General features: G+C 46.0%; 2 protein-coding genes across 3 annotated transcripts in view; one reads left to right on the top strand and one right to left on the bottom strand.

Moving 5' to 3' along the window:
* The window catches only part of LOC142576427 (zinc finger CCHC domain-containing protein 24-like), a 239,965-nt gene that overhangs the window by 121,245 nt on the left and 103,459 nt on the right, over positions 1-15,261 (bottom strand). The gene's annotated exons all lie outside the window — the stretch shown is intronic.
* Positions 1-15,261, top strand: part of LOC142570818 (sodium-coupled monocarboxylate transporter 2-like) — a 119,489-nt gene that overhangs the window by 93,616 nt on the left and 10,612 nt on the right. Inside the window, exons 6-9 of the mRNA XM_075679137.1 lie at positions 5,978-6,118; positions 8,313-8,442; positions 10,728-10,816; positions 10,915-11,024. Of these exons, the coding sequence (XP_075535252.1) occupies positions 5,978-6,118; positions 8,313-8,442; positions 10,728-10,816; positions 10,915-11,024 (470 nt within the window). The remainder of the gene's footprint in view (positions 1-5,977; positions 6,119-8,312; positions 8,443-10,727; positions 10,817-10,914; positions 11,025-15,261) is intronic.

Raw genomic sequence — 15,261 nt, 5'->3', positions numbered from 1 at the left:
TCTAGTTCGCCCCTTTTGCCGCTAGGACCGTGCCAGGCATGAAAAGCGAAACCATAAACCCCGTGCGACCATTAAAATATTTAACGCTACCACACATACCAGACTTCTTAAAGCGAAATGTCTGACTGATTCGTCCGTGAGGTGCCGAAAACGCACTGCAGGAAAGCCAACTTACAGATCTGCGTAGAACACTACAGTTTACATTCGCAGTACCGCGCCAGCGTCGACTGGCCGGCCGGTCAGTGCCTGATAACGGCTCGAAGCGACGAGCTCAGCAAGAGTAGCGCATGCGCATGAAGTTCACTGGAAGCGCAAGTTGCGTCTGCTAGGCATGACACCACCCATGTCGCGATTTACTGAGCTTCCCTGCTTATCGGAGATAACAAGTGCGCGTGAACGCGGGCTCGTCGTAGGATCTGAGGAAAAAAATTAAAGCCCCTTTCTTAAAGAAAGATGGTTGAATGCCACGCGACCCAGACCAACTGTATATATCTGCATTGCATTACGCGCTTCACACATCTGACCGCGATCACAAGGCAATACTGTGCAAGTGTAGCGATCTGTGAAAGTGTGAGTGTGTGCGTGTAATCAACAGCTACATCATTTAATATAAACGCTATGCAACATAACGAAATGTGTCTTCCTTATACTTCAACGTTAAAAAAGTACAATCCTAAACGAGCAATCAAATCATATATGCATATCATGGGGTCGCTCAGCATTTCTTGGGCTCGTTGCGTGGCTTTGGACTTTGATTCAGGTTGCATTGGGGGAAAGCTTCGCGCTCAACCATCTTTCTTTAAGAAAGAGGCTTTGATTTTTTTACAAACAACGCCGTAACATTTACACTGACAGCTCAGTAACAACAGATTCAACTGCTATAGCCATCTGGATTCCATCAACGGGTGTCTGTTTTTCTGAAGATTGGGCACAGGATCTCTACCCACTGTCATGGAGCAGGATGCACTTCATACTGTTCTCACGCACTACATTTTAAAGTGACCTCAGAGGGTTATCTGTGCGGACTTACGCGCCGCCGCCCCGTTCTTTCTAAAGTCGCCAAGCGCAAATGACCAGCTTATCAGCGTAACTGTTTGCACTCCAAAGTCTGCAGTAGCTATCCTCTCACCCTAGGCGCCGACTACGGGGGGCTCCGGGGCTCGAGTCCCCTCCAGACTTTTCCGGGGGGGGGGAGGGGGAGGTTTGAGCCCCCATTCCCCCGGTGATGCCGAAGGCTAGCCCCCTCCCCTCCACCTAACGTGCCACTGCCAGAGTTTTGTCAACCACATCATTTGAGGTTTCTTTTGACTTGCCTCGACCTTTTCACTTAAAATTTTATTATGCACATGGCTAATAGCTTACTGTATCATTGTTGGCGCGGACGTGCACGTATTTTAATTCATACTTGGCTTTATTTCTGCAAATTCTGACAATAGGAGAGCATGCGCATTAGAACTTCCAGCGCCGGCTTCCTCGTCCGTATTTTTTCACTTCAATATTGTTTTAAATTTCCACTCTAAACACTATGCACATAGACAATATATTTAAATATATACACAGGTAAAAGTTTATTATATTTTTTAAAGAGAAGGAGGTAGCGAATTAACAATTATTTCTAAAGGTATGGATAGCTTATGCCCAGAGAATGAATATGTTGCTGTATGTTCACCTCACTTCAAAATGATTTGCGTGCTTTTCTGGCCCTGCAAAAAACCTGTAGGCTTTAGTGACCCCTTCGGTAAAGTCTTTTATCAACGGGGTGTGAAATGCACGTGAATGATATGTGTCTCAGACTCGCTTCTCTTTCCATGCGACTAGACATATACAGCTTGGCTTTAAAGCATCGTGATCGCGCTAATGCCTTATTTGCCGCGCCTCGGCCGAAGTAATAATAATATTTGGGGTTTTACGTGCCAAAACCACTTTCTGATTATGAGGCACGCCGTAGTGGAGGACTCCGGAAATTTTGACCACCTGGGGTTCTTTAACGTGCACCTAAATCTAAGTACACGGGTGTTTTCGCATTTCGCGCCCATCGAAATGCGGCCGCCGTGGCAGGGATTCGATCCCGCGACCTCGTGCTCAGCAGCCCAACACCATAGCCACTGAGCAACCACGGCGGGTTCGGCCGAAGTAACACGTCGCGTTTGGTGTTAGTTGGAAACAAGCTGTCATAGCTGTCGTCTTAACGTGGATAAAGTGCACGCATGGTATTTTCTTTTTTTTTCTTTTTGCCACAAAGCCTATTACCACAAAAGCGAAATTGACAACGTCAGTGTAAATGCTTACAGTTGCGTTTTGTTTCGTCCCAGTCACCATGTGTTTCTCAATATTTACGCCGGTGCTATGATCGGTCCCATCTTCTTCGATCGCGCATTGACCGGACAGCATTGGATGGACCAAATACTGGAAGGAGTGGTGGATGAGTTTCTCAGTGAAGTCCCGCTATCACGTCTTCCACTTCCGTGGTATCAGCAAGGTGGGGCACCAGCACACAGCAGCAGCCGAGCGCGAAACTGGCTGGATGCGACTTTTCATGCGAAATTGGCTGGCCAGGCCGCCTGGCCTCTCTCCACTCGATTTCTTTCTTTCAGGTTATGTGAAAGATCGTGCTTACATGATCGAGATGGACGTCAGGTTAGGTCAAGGTAAGGATAGCAGATGTCTGCTGTCGAATTCAAGCGTCGGTCATCAAGAAAGCCACTGAAGATGTGATAAAGCGAACTCAGTACTGCGTAGCTGCAGAAGGAGACACCTATTCTAACATGCCATCTAGGCAGCAGCTGGTGTTCAACGGCACTTACGAATTCATAGATTATAGGGGCACACTGAAATCTAATATATTTTTTTAGTTTGCTTTTTGTGCAGGCGGCCCGATTGCCAATTGGGCTCATTTAGAAGTGCTATATTTAGTTTCTCGAACGCATCGGTTTGGCATTTTCTCTACACGTGAGTCGCTTCCCAGTCTGTTTATTTCGCTTTTATTTTCTCCCCCGACCCTGTTTCTGCAGCCCGTATGCACTTTAATGAAAAATAAAACCGTCACTTTAATCTGGCTTTGGTCGGAAGCAAATCTCTGGTGCGAAATATAGCTGCGCGCACTTTGTCGATTCGGTGCAAGCAAAGCCGGGATTTTGAAACATGCTATGCCTATTACATTGCTTTTCGCGTTTCGTGCGCGCTCAGAGCGGCGCTTCGACCGCGTTATCAAGGGGCTTTTGTTATCAATGGGATCAGTCGGCCTTGAGATGCGGATAATAAGTGTGACGTAGAGAAGAAGGAATAGCTGCAAAGCCGCGAAGCCTGCTGTTGGTGCTCCTTCCGTACCAGAATTAAGGTGCTGCGCTGCGTCTTCGAGTTTTCGACAGGCATTGCCGTTGCATTCAATCACCTGATTTGAGGACGCTGCTTTATGACGCGGGTGGGAGCGTAGCCACGTGGTACTTTTCATATTTCGTGGTCTTTGTTTACCAGTCGGAAAAAATTGCGCGGAATTAGTACGTCGCTGAAAACACAGCCGTTAGATGTCATTCGGGGGTGCCTGGGGGTGCCTGCAAATGCATCATTGACACTTTGATAATTAGGACAGTACTTGTCGAATTAGATAATTAATTGTAATTGTCGAATTAAATTTCAGGAACGAAAGAATTAATGGCGGCTACTCCACTGTACTGGAAACAATATGCAGTAGGTTTTCTTCGAGCAACGCAACTGCTCTTAATTTAAGTCTTTGTGCATGATAGTTGGGGAACACCTTATAATTAACTCAGTAACCGAAATAAGGCCAAGCCGGATTCACTCGAAATCAGAATCAGCAGCAGTCAACCGCAGCAGCGCTTATACTCGGACTCACAGAATAAGAAAAGAAGACACAGGAAGGCTGCAGTTTCGCCGGAAAGGCGAAGTAGTATTAGTGATAGTGAAGTATACGACAATTACACGAAGGAAGATTACACCACCGAGAGACCCCAGATTCTTGGTGGTGGGAGAGCAATGAGGCTGTGAAATTGAACTCTCTCCTACTATGAGGTCTTCTAAGTTCTCATATATAAGGCCGTCACTTCAGTGAACAATTCTTCGAGGTCACACGAAGGTTCGTCAAGTGCATGAAACATATATATATATATATATATATATATATATATATATATATATATATATTGTACATGGGGTCAAGAAAGCTGGTTGAGCACCAGCCCAGTGCATGCGGTTACTTAGCGTGTGCTTGTCTCTCTCTCTCGCACCGTCTGTCCCCTTCCGTTCTCTTTCTCTCTTTTATCTTCCGACCCCTTCCCTCCAGTGTAGACTACCAAACCACAACTACATCTGGTCAAGCTTCCTGCCCTTCTATGTGTCATTTCTCTCTCTATTTTAAGACCGAATCGAATACAAATAGAATAGTTGCAGAAACCAATCGAATCAAATGTCGAATACACTCCGCAATGTAGAGCCACTTTCAGCATCACTATAGAGCGATCTCCACATGCTAGTGTATGCACAACGTGAACAAGTTTCTGATATTTCAATGTACGTTATGAAGCGCTGTTTATTAATAGTATAAGTGTGGAGCACTATAGGATCAAATCAGCAGTTTGTTCGCATACTCGGCACACTGGTGAGTGGTGAGTGCGAATGATGGCGGTTTAGCCCGGGAACGTCTGGCTCCGACTGTCTACCATGGCCACGAGGATGAAATTTATCGCACTTTTCTTCCAACTTCCTGTTTCATCGCACATAGTTAACAATTGGAAACATTCGAAAACTATTCGAATGTTCCCGTTTACAAATAGCGACTATTCAATTCCTTAATCCAGTGTTCCGAATATCGCATGCGCCCAGCTATTATTATTATTATTATTATTATTATTATTATTATTATTATTATTATTATTATTATTATTATTATTTATCTAATAGTGAATCTCTCTCCTGAATGATAAATGTTCGTGTCTATGATCAACGAGTGAGTGATGATTGCTCTATTAGTTCCTGCTAAAGTGTTGCATTCTTTTTTTTTATAGCGTGTGTCGTTGTTTATCTCTGTGCAAGTAGGTTTGTTGAATTTGCTTCAGCTGGTGTCTGCTGTCATATAATGGACCCTGGGCCCTCGTCAAGCCGCTATGACAGCTTTTTTGCCAAGTAGTCCCTCCAGTGTCGCCGTCGTCACCACCAGCAGCACCACCACCACCACCATCATGATCATCATCATCATCAGCAGCAGCAGCAGCAGCAGCCTATTTTTGTGTCTACTGCAGGACAAACGCCTTTCCAGTGATCTCCAATTATTCCTGTATTGTGCTAGCCGATTCCAACCTACGCCTGCAAATGTCCTACTTTCCCCACTCACACGTGCACGTGCAATATACGGACGCTATGAATAAACAAAGCATTCAATGCCTTAGCTAGCAATGGCTTGCATTTCGTCCCGTATTGACCGTAAAAGGAGCATATAATCGGCAGCATGCGGTTGCTTAGACGCAGGTAATGACTCCTTGTAACGACAGCCACAGTAGACAACGTAATAAAGTCATGCGCGCACATTCGGTATGACGCCGTGCGAAATGTATTTTTAACACAAGATAAAAAAAAAGTTATTTACTGTTTCGTGCTTTAGTCAATGAATAAATCGCGACAAAAAGATAGTTTTATCCATAAAGAAGGAACCCGCTAACCAGCCCAAACAGAACTATTGCACTCGGCCCTAAAGTGCCAAACAGTGATTCGTTAAACGTGCGGAGTCAAAAAATCTCAAAACTAAGTAAGAAAGCAAAATGCGTGCAACAGGCACGTTTTAAGGTGTCTATGCAACGCACGATACGCTGAAAGTACCCGCTCATGATTTCCGAAGCTGGTTTACGAAATGTGACGTTGACTGTATATAAATAAAACACGTTGTGGGGCTAGTTGGTGCATAGCTTAGTGTGCTGTCACTGTTGGCGCTTCATCTTTTGAAAATGATTGTGTATAAATAACACAGGATGGACCTCGACTTCACGAATGACGAAAACTTTTGGTCGTGCTTTTTCGGCCTGCTCGTCCACAACCTCCTCCGCACCGGCATGGACCAGAGTGTCGTCCAGAGGTACATGGCATCCAGGAACCTCAAGGAGGCGCAAAGGTAAAGCACGGGATTATACAATCCTGTAATCCATAGCGACTGTGCGCTCTCTTGATACTTGATACTAGCGTGATACTTGTGCAGGCGCGCTAGAAGATACGGCTTACCGTAGGCCAATCTTGGACCTCGTCTTGAGGCATATGTGTGCCGGCAAAGCACCGGCGTATACTGCGGCGCATGAGTTGCACAAAGGCGTCAGCCATTGTGCGGACACAGTTATGGTTTTCTTATAGGCATGTGCGTCTGTGTTTCATGTCGTACAGTGAGCTTTCAGACAACTCCGATGTTTTATTCTTCTGTGGCACTGATTTCCTCTGTTCGCATTGAGGCCAGGTTATTGAACAAATACATACAATTGAAGCGCTATTGCTGTCCTCCTTGCCTCAGTGCCCATTTTCGTGTGTGCGCGCTGTTTTTCGCTCGCCAGAGATGCAGCAACAAGGCCGAGGGCGTATTACTCTTCTAAAGGTTATTTACTTTCGTAGAAACACTGTTTGCCCTTGCAGGCGTAATGGAACGGCTCCATTTGTTCAATGCGATGCGCGCATAAGGTATCTCAGCCCTATCGGTAACGCGATGATGAGACGAAGCCTTTTGTACTATGACATGTAAAGGCAAGGTGCAGTCAGAGCACGGTGCTAAAACATGCGCCCAAAAAAAGAAACGTGCACATGGTGATCGGCTCAATATGATTTCGTTGGCTCTTCCATATGTTCATTTCTCACACAACCGTGCATGCTCTCTGTGTAATGGATGAGTGAGTGAGTGAAATAACTTTATAAGGTCCAGAGAAGACGCAGGGGAGACCCCGCGCCCCTCGGCTACGTATGGATACCTAAACTTTCCTATATAGTACTGTGTGAACTCTCATGTTGCGCGGACTCACGCTTGCGATACCAGCTATGCAATGTGTGTTTCACCTCGTTCTTCCCATTATCATCCCCCATTGTGACCCTCTTTCTTCCCTTCTTCCCCTTCCCTGACGTAGAGTAGCAGGCCAGATGCTCCCATTTTCCGGCCGACCTCTCTACATTTTCCATTCATTAAACTACTTCTTCTTACGAGCAGTAAAAACAGCGCTAAACGACAGGACGAGTGAAGGGACACAGACAACAGAGCTGACTAACAACCAAAGTGTCTTTGTTCTTTCAGTCAGCATATATGTGCTCCTCCGCTATCTGAAACCACAGAATCAACAGAATTGGGCATGAAAGAATAAAGACACTTTGGTTGCTAGTCAGCGCTGTTGTCTATGTCCCTTCAGAAAGAATAAAGACACTTCGGTTGTTAGTCAGCGCTGTTGTCTGTGTCCCTTCACTCGTCCTGTCGTTTAGCGCTGTTTTTCTTGCTCGTAATCATGAACCAACCAGCCCAAATGCGTACTCTTCTTCTTCTTCTCATGTTGCGCTGTACTGTGAACCGATGTGTATAGTGCTGCAAGTGCTACTGTGCTGTGTGGTGACGGTATGCAGTGTGAGTATTTGACTGTGATTGTATGTCTATGCTCCTTTCTTTTTTTATCTCTACTTTGCTTATACCTCTCCCTCCTCTCTCTCCCCAGCGTAGGGTAGCAAACCGGATCTACCCATCTGGTTAACCTCCCTGCCTTTCCCCTTTCTTCTGTCTGGCTCTCTCTCTCTCTCTCTCTCTCTCTCTCTCTCTCTCTCTCACGTAGCGACTATATGCCGTGGACCTGCATATGACATTGAAACCTTCACCTGGTTATAACCGGCTGGAAGAGACGATACTGTACCACTTGCGAGTAACAGTTTCTTTCACAAACGCCTACTCATTCCTAATTGGAATGGTGAACAGTCCCAATTGCAGCACATATGGCGTAGAAGAAACGACCAAACATCTTTTGTGTGACTGCCCCACATTCGAAGATGAGAGGAGTGCCCGTCAGACAGATTTGGGGCGTTAGATGACAGGCCCGTGGCCTCGTCCATCTGCTATGTGACATCCCACAAAGGCGCTGGTGCGTTTCTTGAAATGTACCAGCCTGTATGACTGCCTATGAATGACTCAGCGATGAACGCTTGTGTGCGTAACAGTGCAAGTTGTGGACTTCTTTCTTCCTCATCCTCCTTCAGTCCCCTTTTTCTCCTTCCTCAGTGCAGGGTAGCCTACCGAGCTCAGCCTGGTTATACTCCCTGCCTTTCCCTTATGACTTCTCTCTCACGACGTTTTGCAGGACGATGTGCATTGGAGTAGTTCTGAACATCATCTACATGATCATCATCGGAGTGATGGCGATGGCCTTGATTTACTGGTACCGAGATTGCGACCCTGTGTTGACAGGCGCAATCGGGAAGTACGACGAGGTATATAGTATAATAGGCTGTCTTTCTCTGTAATGGCTTTACATGTGAACGCTTTGCACAGGAAATGTATAGCCCCGGCTCGCACACTTCCCCTTGAGTGGTGTAGGTGGGTACATTTGGCGCCACCTACGGCAAGCTGCTTGCTTGAGACAAACTGCTTCTCAGCATGCGCTATACGAGGCGTGCGGGGCACCTTTATACTTTCGTTTCGCGCTGCGCGATAAACACAACCGTATTGGTTCTTGATACACATTGGTGCTAACGCGTTCGTTTTTACACCGCCGCGACTGATCAACACTCTACAAACAATTCACGTCTTTTGAGCCTACCTTTCTCACAACAACAATCTTAATCTGTCTTTCTTGGGTTTCCTTTCTTGAAAACTCGGCACTCGTTACTTTCCCATTGCTCGCCACTTCTCAATAATGCTATGTCACGCTGAGAACGCGCATACCGTTCGTAGCCCGGGAGTATCCGGCGCGCAGCGTTAACGAAGGGAAAGGTGAGCAGTACAGATGACAATTATCGTGGGACAAAGTACGCCCCAAAAGCGTGAAAACTGTTTTTGGAGCGAAATACTATAGCTTTGGTGTATAATGGCTTCATAGGTCAGAAGTGCTCGAGGTTCCGTAACGATAGTCTGTTACTAATACATGCATAGAAGCGGGCTATCAACAAAAGCTGGCTCTCGCGCATGACACATGTTGTACAGTCCGCCACAAACATTGTCAGCGCGGGACCTGCGTGTGCTCCAGCGCACTTTCTTCTCCGGCTCTAGTGGAGGTCGCTAAGCCGAAGGGATTTTCTTAGCAAGCGGTGCATCATTGGCCAAATAATTGCTAATTGCGCGTCTCTATATGAAGCAAGGAAAGCCGCTGTAGTGAGTTATACAGGTCACATGAGGCGAAAAAGCGCGCATTTGCACCATGGCAACTGCCGAGACGCTCATGGCGTGGTGCAGTATCGTTGATAAAAAACGGCAGAGGTCAATGCATCTTCTTCCAGTGAGGCATCCCTTTATCGCCCGTCACTGTAACAAAATTTTCATGACAAGCTGCTTATTTCCGCTGTGGCATTGGTGGCATGTGCGGCGGTAACAAGGGGGACAGCGTTGTATCAACTTGTCTCTCGCGGCATCATTTCGCTTCCTTTTCTTGCGCCGCTCGCGCTAAAATGGTTCTTCGTTTCTGCTCTACAGACATCTTCAAGCAGAGCGCCCTGGGCGCCGCCATAATGCCCTCTGGGCTGTGCTAAGTGCGCGTGAAAACGCGTGTGAAAACATTGCAGAAGCTGCCGCGCGTGCCTTTGTACTCCCGCACTACAGTCCAGAGAAAAGGTTCTTGCTCTCAAAGATGAAAACCTCTATGCTTACGTCTATGCCTACGTCTATGCTTACGTCTATGCATACGTTATGCTTACGCGCAAGCGACAAGATGGTAGCGACGTGCAGATCGTTCTTCGTCTACGACAACGAAGGATGAAACCATGATTTGAAAGATGCATCAACATTTCCTGTCGGATAGCTTGACCACTACCTCGACTGAGAAGATGAAGACCGGCCAGCAGCAGATTGGTCAGATTCCGGTGTTTTCACGACAACAGGTCAGGACATAGCCAGCTGAAAAGCATTACGCGACAATCTTTGCACAACAAAAACTCGATTATAAATACCGCAATACAGATTACGCACCTTTGTAGAAGTGACCGCTGCTAATACGTGCGTTTCAATGTTAGGTTACACTGTGACTCCTGGTTTAAGGCGTGCACGGCAGATATACCCTTCTTTTGTAAATACATGTCTGTCGTAAATACATGTCTGTAAATAGATGTTTGTGCAACTTCTTTGCGGAAAAGAAAAAACAAAGCGGACGCCATTCCCACTACCGTGACTGTAGCAGCTTACAGAGCAGTAACTGTCCAACATGGAGGAAAGAGCTTTCGTCCATGCTCCACGGCATGACCCGTATCATGCCTTCTGGCAATGGCATTCCAACTTAGGCGCAGCTGGGAGTGAGAGTAAGCGTATGCGCACAGCTTTATTGAGAAAAAAGTACGTTGCATAGCAAGAAGTACGAATAGTGTTGACCAACCCATCTGGCACCACATGTTCTGAGCAAGTTGTCCCGCACCAGCGGCCTGTATGGTCGACGGCGAAAACGCACTCCGAAAGCACCGTTGTTTCACTCTGGGCGTATGTGTTATGGGCTGTACATACCCTGGTACAAACGTTCGACAGAGCACTACAGCAATGCACTCTTTAAACTTTGTTTTTTTTTTCTTTTCAGATTTTGCCTTACTATGTGAAGGAACATCTTTTTAATTTCCCAGGTTTTTCAGGTCTTTTCCTAACTGGCGTTGTCAGCGCAGCCACGAGGTATTATGCGAGAGCACTTCGGTAGTTTATATCTCACTTTTGAAATAGCTGTCTATTAGCGGGTGCCACTAAACCCGCCGCTGTTATTCTTCTTGCAGTACAATATCCTCCATTATCAATTCTCAAGCCGCTGTCTGCTACATGGATGTGGTCTCCACGTTCGTCAAACTCGAAGACCACTCGGCCAGACACTTAACAAAAGGACTAGGTACGTTGATAGTTGCCGTATAGTTTTGATATTTTGGTACTTTTTCGAGCGTAATTAGCCAAGAAAAGTGGTCCATCAGAACACCAGAATATTGTTAGGGGGCTTCTCACGCAATTCACCGGCCTTTTGCTGGCAGCGAGACTTCCCATGACACCCTGAACACGTCCAAAACGAAAATAAAATTGCAACCTTCTCTACCTCTAGTAGAGGACGCTGACCCCTGCATTCTAGAATGTTTCTCCACTAGAAATTCCACCTCCAATAAAAATTCCAATAAGCAATTGCTTGGCATCGCCACCCCTCGATAGGGGTGTCGAAACTGAACCGATAATTTGACACCAGTCGTTTCGGGTCTACATGGCCATTTTGAAATGTAGAAACACGGAACTAGAGCTTCATGTCGATTCCCTTCAACTTTCTAATGTAAACATGATCCATAAAGTTTGTTATTAAGATGTTAATTGATGTAGCTAAAGTATTTAGTGAATGAATTGCTCGGCTTTGCTTTCTTATTTTTCTTCTTTTTTTGCGAAGAATGGCCGTCTAAGTAGATAATTCAGCCGCAATGATTTTATTCGAGTAAACTTATAGGGTGTTTAAAGCAGATTGTTCGCAGTGATAAAAAAAAGAGAATGCCCGTTTCGTCGGTAGGCAAAACATCTATAGCGATATTGAGTTTTAATCTTGCACTGAATGCGTCTCACAACGCTTGCCTGATGAGGAGTGTGCTAGCGGTGTTGCAATTATCGTACTTCGATAGTGGATGATATGAGGCCTAATGAAAACCATCCGCGTTTTGCCAGAGTCCAAAGAAAATATCACATGTTTAGTTTCACGCATACTGTCCGCTCCGCTCAGACCAGTGTACGCGCCCCGGTGTGGTATGCGCGTAGCTACTCAGCTTTTTTTCTTTCCTTGCCGCCTTACGCTGCACCTTGCCCGCGTCCGCTCCATGTGCATTCGGCCGTTCGACTATTCTGTTGCATGAAACAGCTCCTTACTCCCTAATATTGCGCTATCTTCCGGATAGGCCCACGCTCACCTTTCTTATTGTTCACGCATGAACGCGTAAAATAGATGGACCCCTAGCCATGTACAGCTCCACTGTAAAGGCCGGCGTCTGTAGCAGCGAAAGGGCACCTAAATTCCCATTGGCTGCGGCACTACGTCGCGTGCGCGCCTCGACGGAGCAGAGCGGGCGAAAGCGACCACCAGGTGTTGCATGAGGCGAGAGAGCTTCGCCACGGCACCCTCGCAAGCCTGTGTTATCCACGCGTTCCTTGCGCGTGCATTCTAACTTAGCCTCGGTAATCGCTATAAAGAAATTAATGCATTAAAAACATAATAAATTCGAAATCTTGAGAAGCGTTGGCGGTAGCAAGCTTTAAGCCGACGACCCCACGCTCAGAAGCCGAGTGTCTTACCCACTGGGCTGAACCAGTGCCTCCTAGGTAGCAGGCCTGTACACTCTGTGTTAGGACATCATGCTACTTAGAGCGAAATTTCTATTGCCAAGCCCGGCGTGACGAAAGCGGTAACGTCAAAATCACCCCGGCCTACTCTGGAGTGTTACATTCTATTAGCTTCATTAGCTTCTATGCCATCCGGGCAAAGTAGCATGACGTCACAGATGGAAGTGTGCCGGACTTGCGTTGGCCAAGAGACTCTTGGCGTTGGCCAAGAGACTCAACGCGTTCGCTTGCGCGAGAGGCGCTCATAACTCGATAGTAGACGATTGGTAGCGATGGGCAGACATGCTTCAGCTAGCTAAATAAGTAAGCAAAAGTGAAGTAGCAGCCGAGCCAAAATTAATAATGCAATTATAGGGTTTTAGGTGCCAAAACCGCCATCTGATAATGAGGCACGCCGTAGTGGGGGACTCCGAAAATTTCGACCACCTGGGGTTCTTTAACGTGCACTTAAATCTAAGTACACGGGTGTTTTCGCATTTGGCCCCCATCGAAATGCGGCCGCCGTATACCGGATACCAGTAGATGTGAGCCAGAACGAAACATGGGAAGAGCAGACAAGAAAAGCGTGGTCTTTTTATTTCACTAAAGCTTCTTCTCGGAAAAGAAACAATACGTAGTAAATATCCACGTGATCAAAATAAACAAATAAATAAATAAAATGGCACGCAGCCACGTTTCCAACAATGGGCAGAGAGATTCGAATAGTGCCTGTTTTTCAGACCATTATAATTACACGCGCGGAGATGAACGTTATGGCAGGGCCACGCCTTTTTTCCAACCCAATTTCTTCTTTTTTTAAATTCACAAGTAGCATATAATGCAATTTGGTCTGCTCAGGTCGATTACCTGAGGAGGTAGACATTATTTGCGCGACAAATCGCAATGTGCAGTTGGTATTTAAGTATATTCGCTAATTACCTTCTTCTTTAATCATTCGCTTTATAGGGCACATGTTTAAAATGCGAGATGGAATCCGAACAGGGCTGAAGCTGCGCCTGCTTATCGAAAATCCTAGGCCTAGCGCCACTTTCGAGGGATCTGTCTTTCAAATCTTTTATTTTTATGAAAGGCATTTTCATTACAATTAAGATAATCCCGAACTGTGAATAGAACTGCTAACTGGAGCTGCTAACTGGAGTTACTAAGTGTAACTGTTAACTGTAACTGTTAACTGCAACTGTGAATTGTAACTGTTAACTGTAACTGTTAACTCACGCTTGCAATGGCTGCAATACTTCTTGAGAGAGCCAAGTACGCAGGGAAATTGTATACTCGTCTGCAAACTTATGACCAGGTTCAATTACAGCGCGCATGCGCCAGTACACGTGACCACCTACTGCCTCTCTTTTTATGTTTATGATGCTTCTTTTTTTATTATTTTGACGATGCTCTCCAGTCTGTTTAAATGTTTGCCTGTCACAATAATAAATGAGTTGCCAGTAACAGCGGAACGTGTTGTTTTCTATGTGCCTTCACCTTTGTCCGTATCTTTAGCGCTGTTCCCACCTGAAAATGATTGACCAACTAGCGGATGCCTTCACATTAATAGATAATCTTTAGTTTATGAAAGAAACATGCGTGCGTAGAATGACAGCAAAACCACTGCATTACTTTGCATTACCAGGCCTTAACGAGCATTTTAGGGTTTTTGGCAAAGTTCGTTGCCGCGACAACCAACATTTCAATAGGGAAACCAGCGCCCGCAATCTTTAAACTTGGTTATTGCAAACATTCGCCATAGCACGAAGACAATATTTAGTGAGATCCTAGAGCAATATCTTTACGGCAATTCCAGATTTGGCAATCAAAGTGGTTGGCGAGAATGCTAAAAAGTGACTTCTTTGATCTTGGAGAATTAGTCGAGCATACCCGACTAGCCTTAAAATAGAAGAGATGGGTCAGGGTTATTGAAGTGCAGTTTATTCACTCGAAGGACGGCGCTTTGCTCCACTCGATGAACTTGAGGTAGGATTTCGAGTCCCCACTCTTGACTAAATATGGGGCCACAGCAGCATGACTGCACCGTGCAGATTTGGGCGTGTTGGGAAGTCATGATGATATATGCCAGATCAAAGCTATAGATGAGGTACAAGAGCAAAACAGAGATGACAGGGAGAAGATTTGGGCTGATGTACATTCACTTATTTCCACCTCATTATTACCATGTCCACACCAAAGAGAAGCCGAAGGAGAAAAAGTTCGTGCATATATCGGTAGCAGATCATGTTGGAACGGTAATATGAGAATTCCGCTCAACGTTTTTATATCTTGCTTGTCTCGGCTAGAATACATCTGCGAATCTGAAGACGGCTGAGCAGGAAGTCGGCCCCAGGCCCCATTTCAGCTAAGGTCATGGCCACTGGAAGGCCAAGTAGTGTCTTCTGACGTCTCTCGTGTTTCCCCAGTGAAGCCGAACGAAGTTGAGGGAAACGTACATTTGTCGCAACGCTTTGCCGTGACCATGTGTGATTAACATCAGTGACGGGGACCAAAGGCCCTGCGAGCTTAATGTGTTCAACAAATAGCACACCTTGTTAAAACAATGCGTTCATCAGCACAAAATTAATGTCACAGGTGAGGTGCACTGGGCCTACATTTAAAAAAAGAAAGGCGTTCTTACGCTCAAATTCTTTGTAACAGCCACGGAGTAAGACATTTAGGAGGGGAAACTCCCGTCAGCGCGAGCGAGCGTGGGCGACCAGATAAGGTCACAATTGTTGTATGCGCCGACGGGACCGTATACAGTGGCGGCGCCATGCGGCGCG

This window comes from Dermacentor variabilis, chromosome 1, assembly GCF_050947875.1.
Source record: "Dermacentor variabilis isolate Ectoservices chromosome 1, ASM5094787v1, whole genome shotgun sequence".
NCBI classification, from domain to species: Eukaryota; Metazoa; Arthropoda; class Arachnida; order Ixodida; family Ixodidae; genus Dermacentor; species Dermacentor variabilis.
The sequence above is the reverse complement of the archived record's forward strand: the minus strand, read 5'-3'. Positions and strand labels throughout refer to the sequence as shown.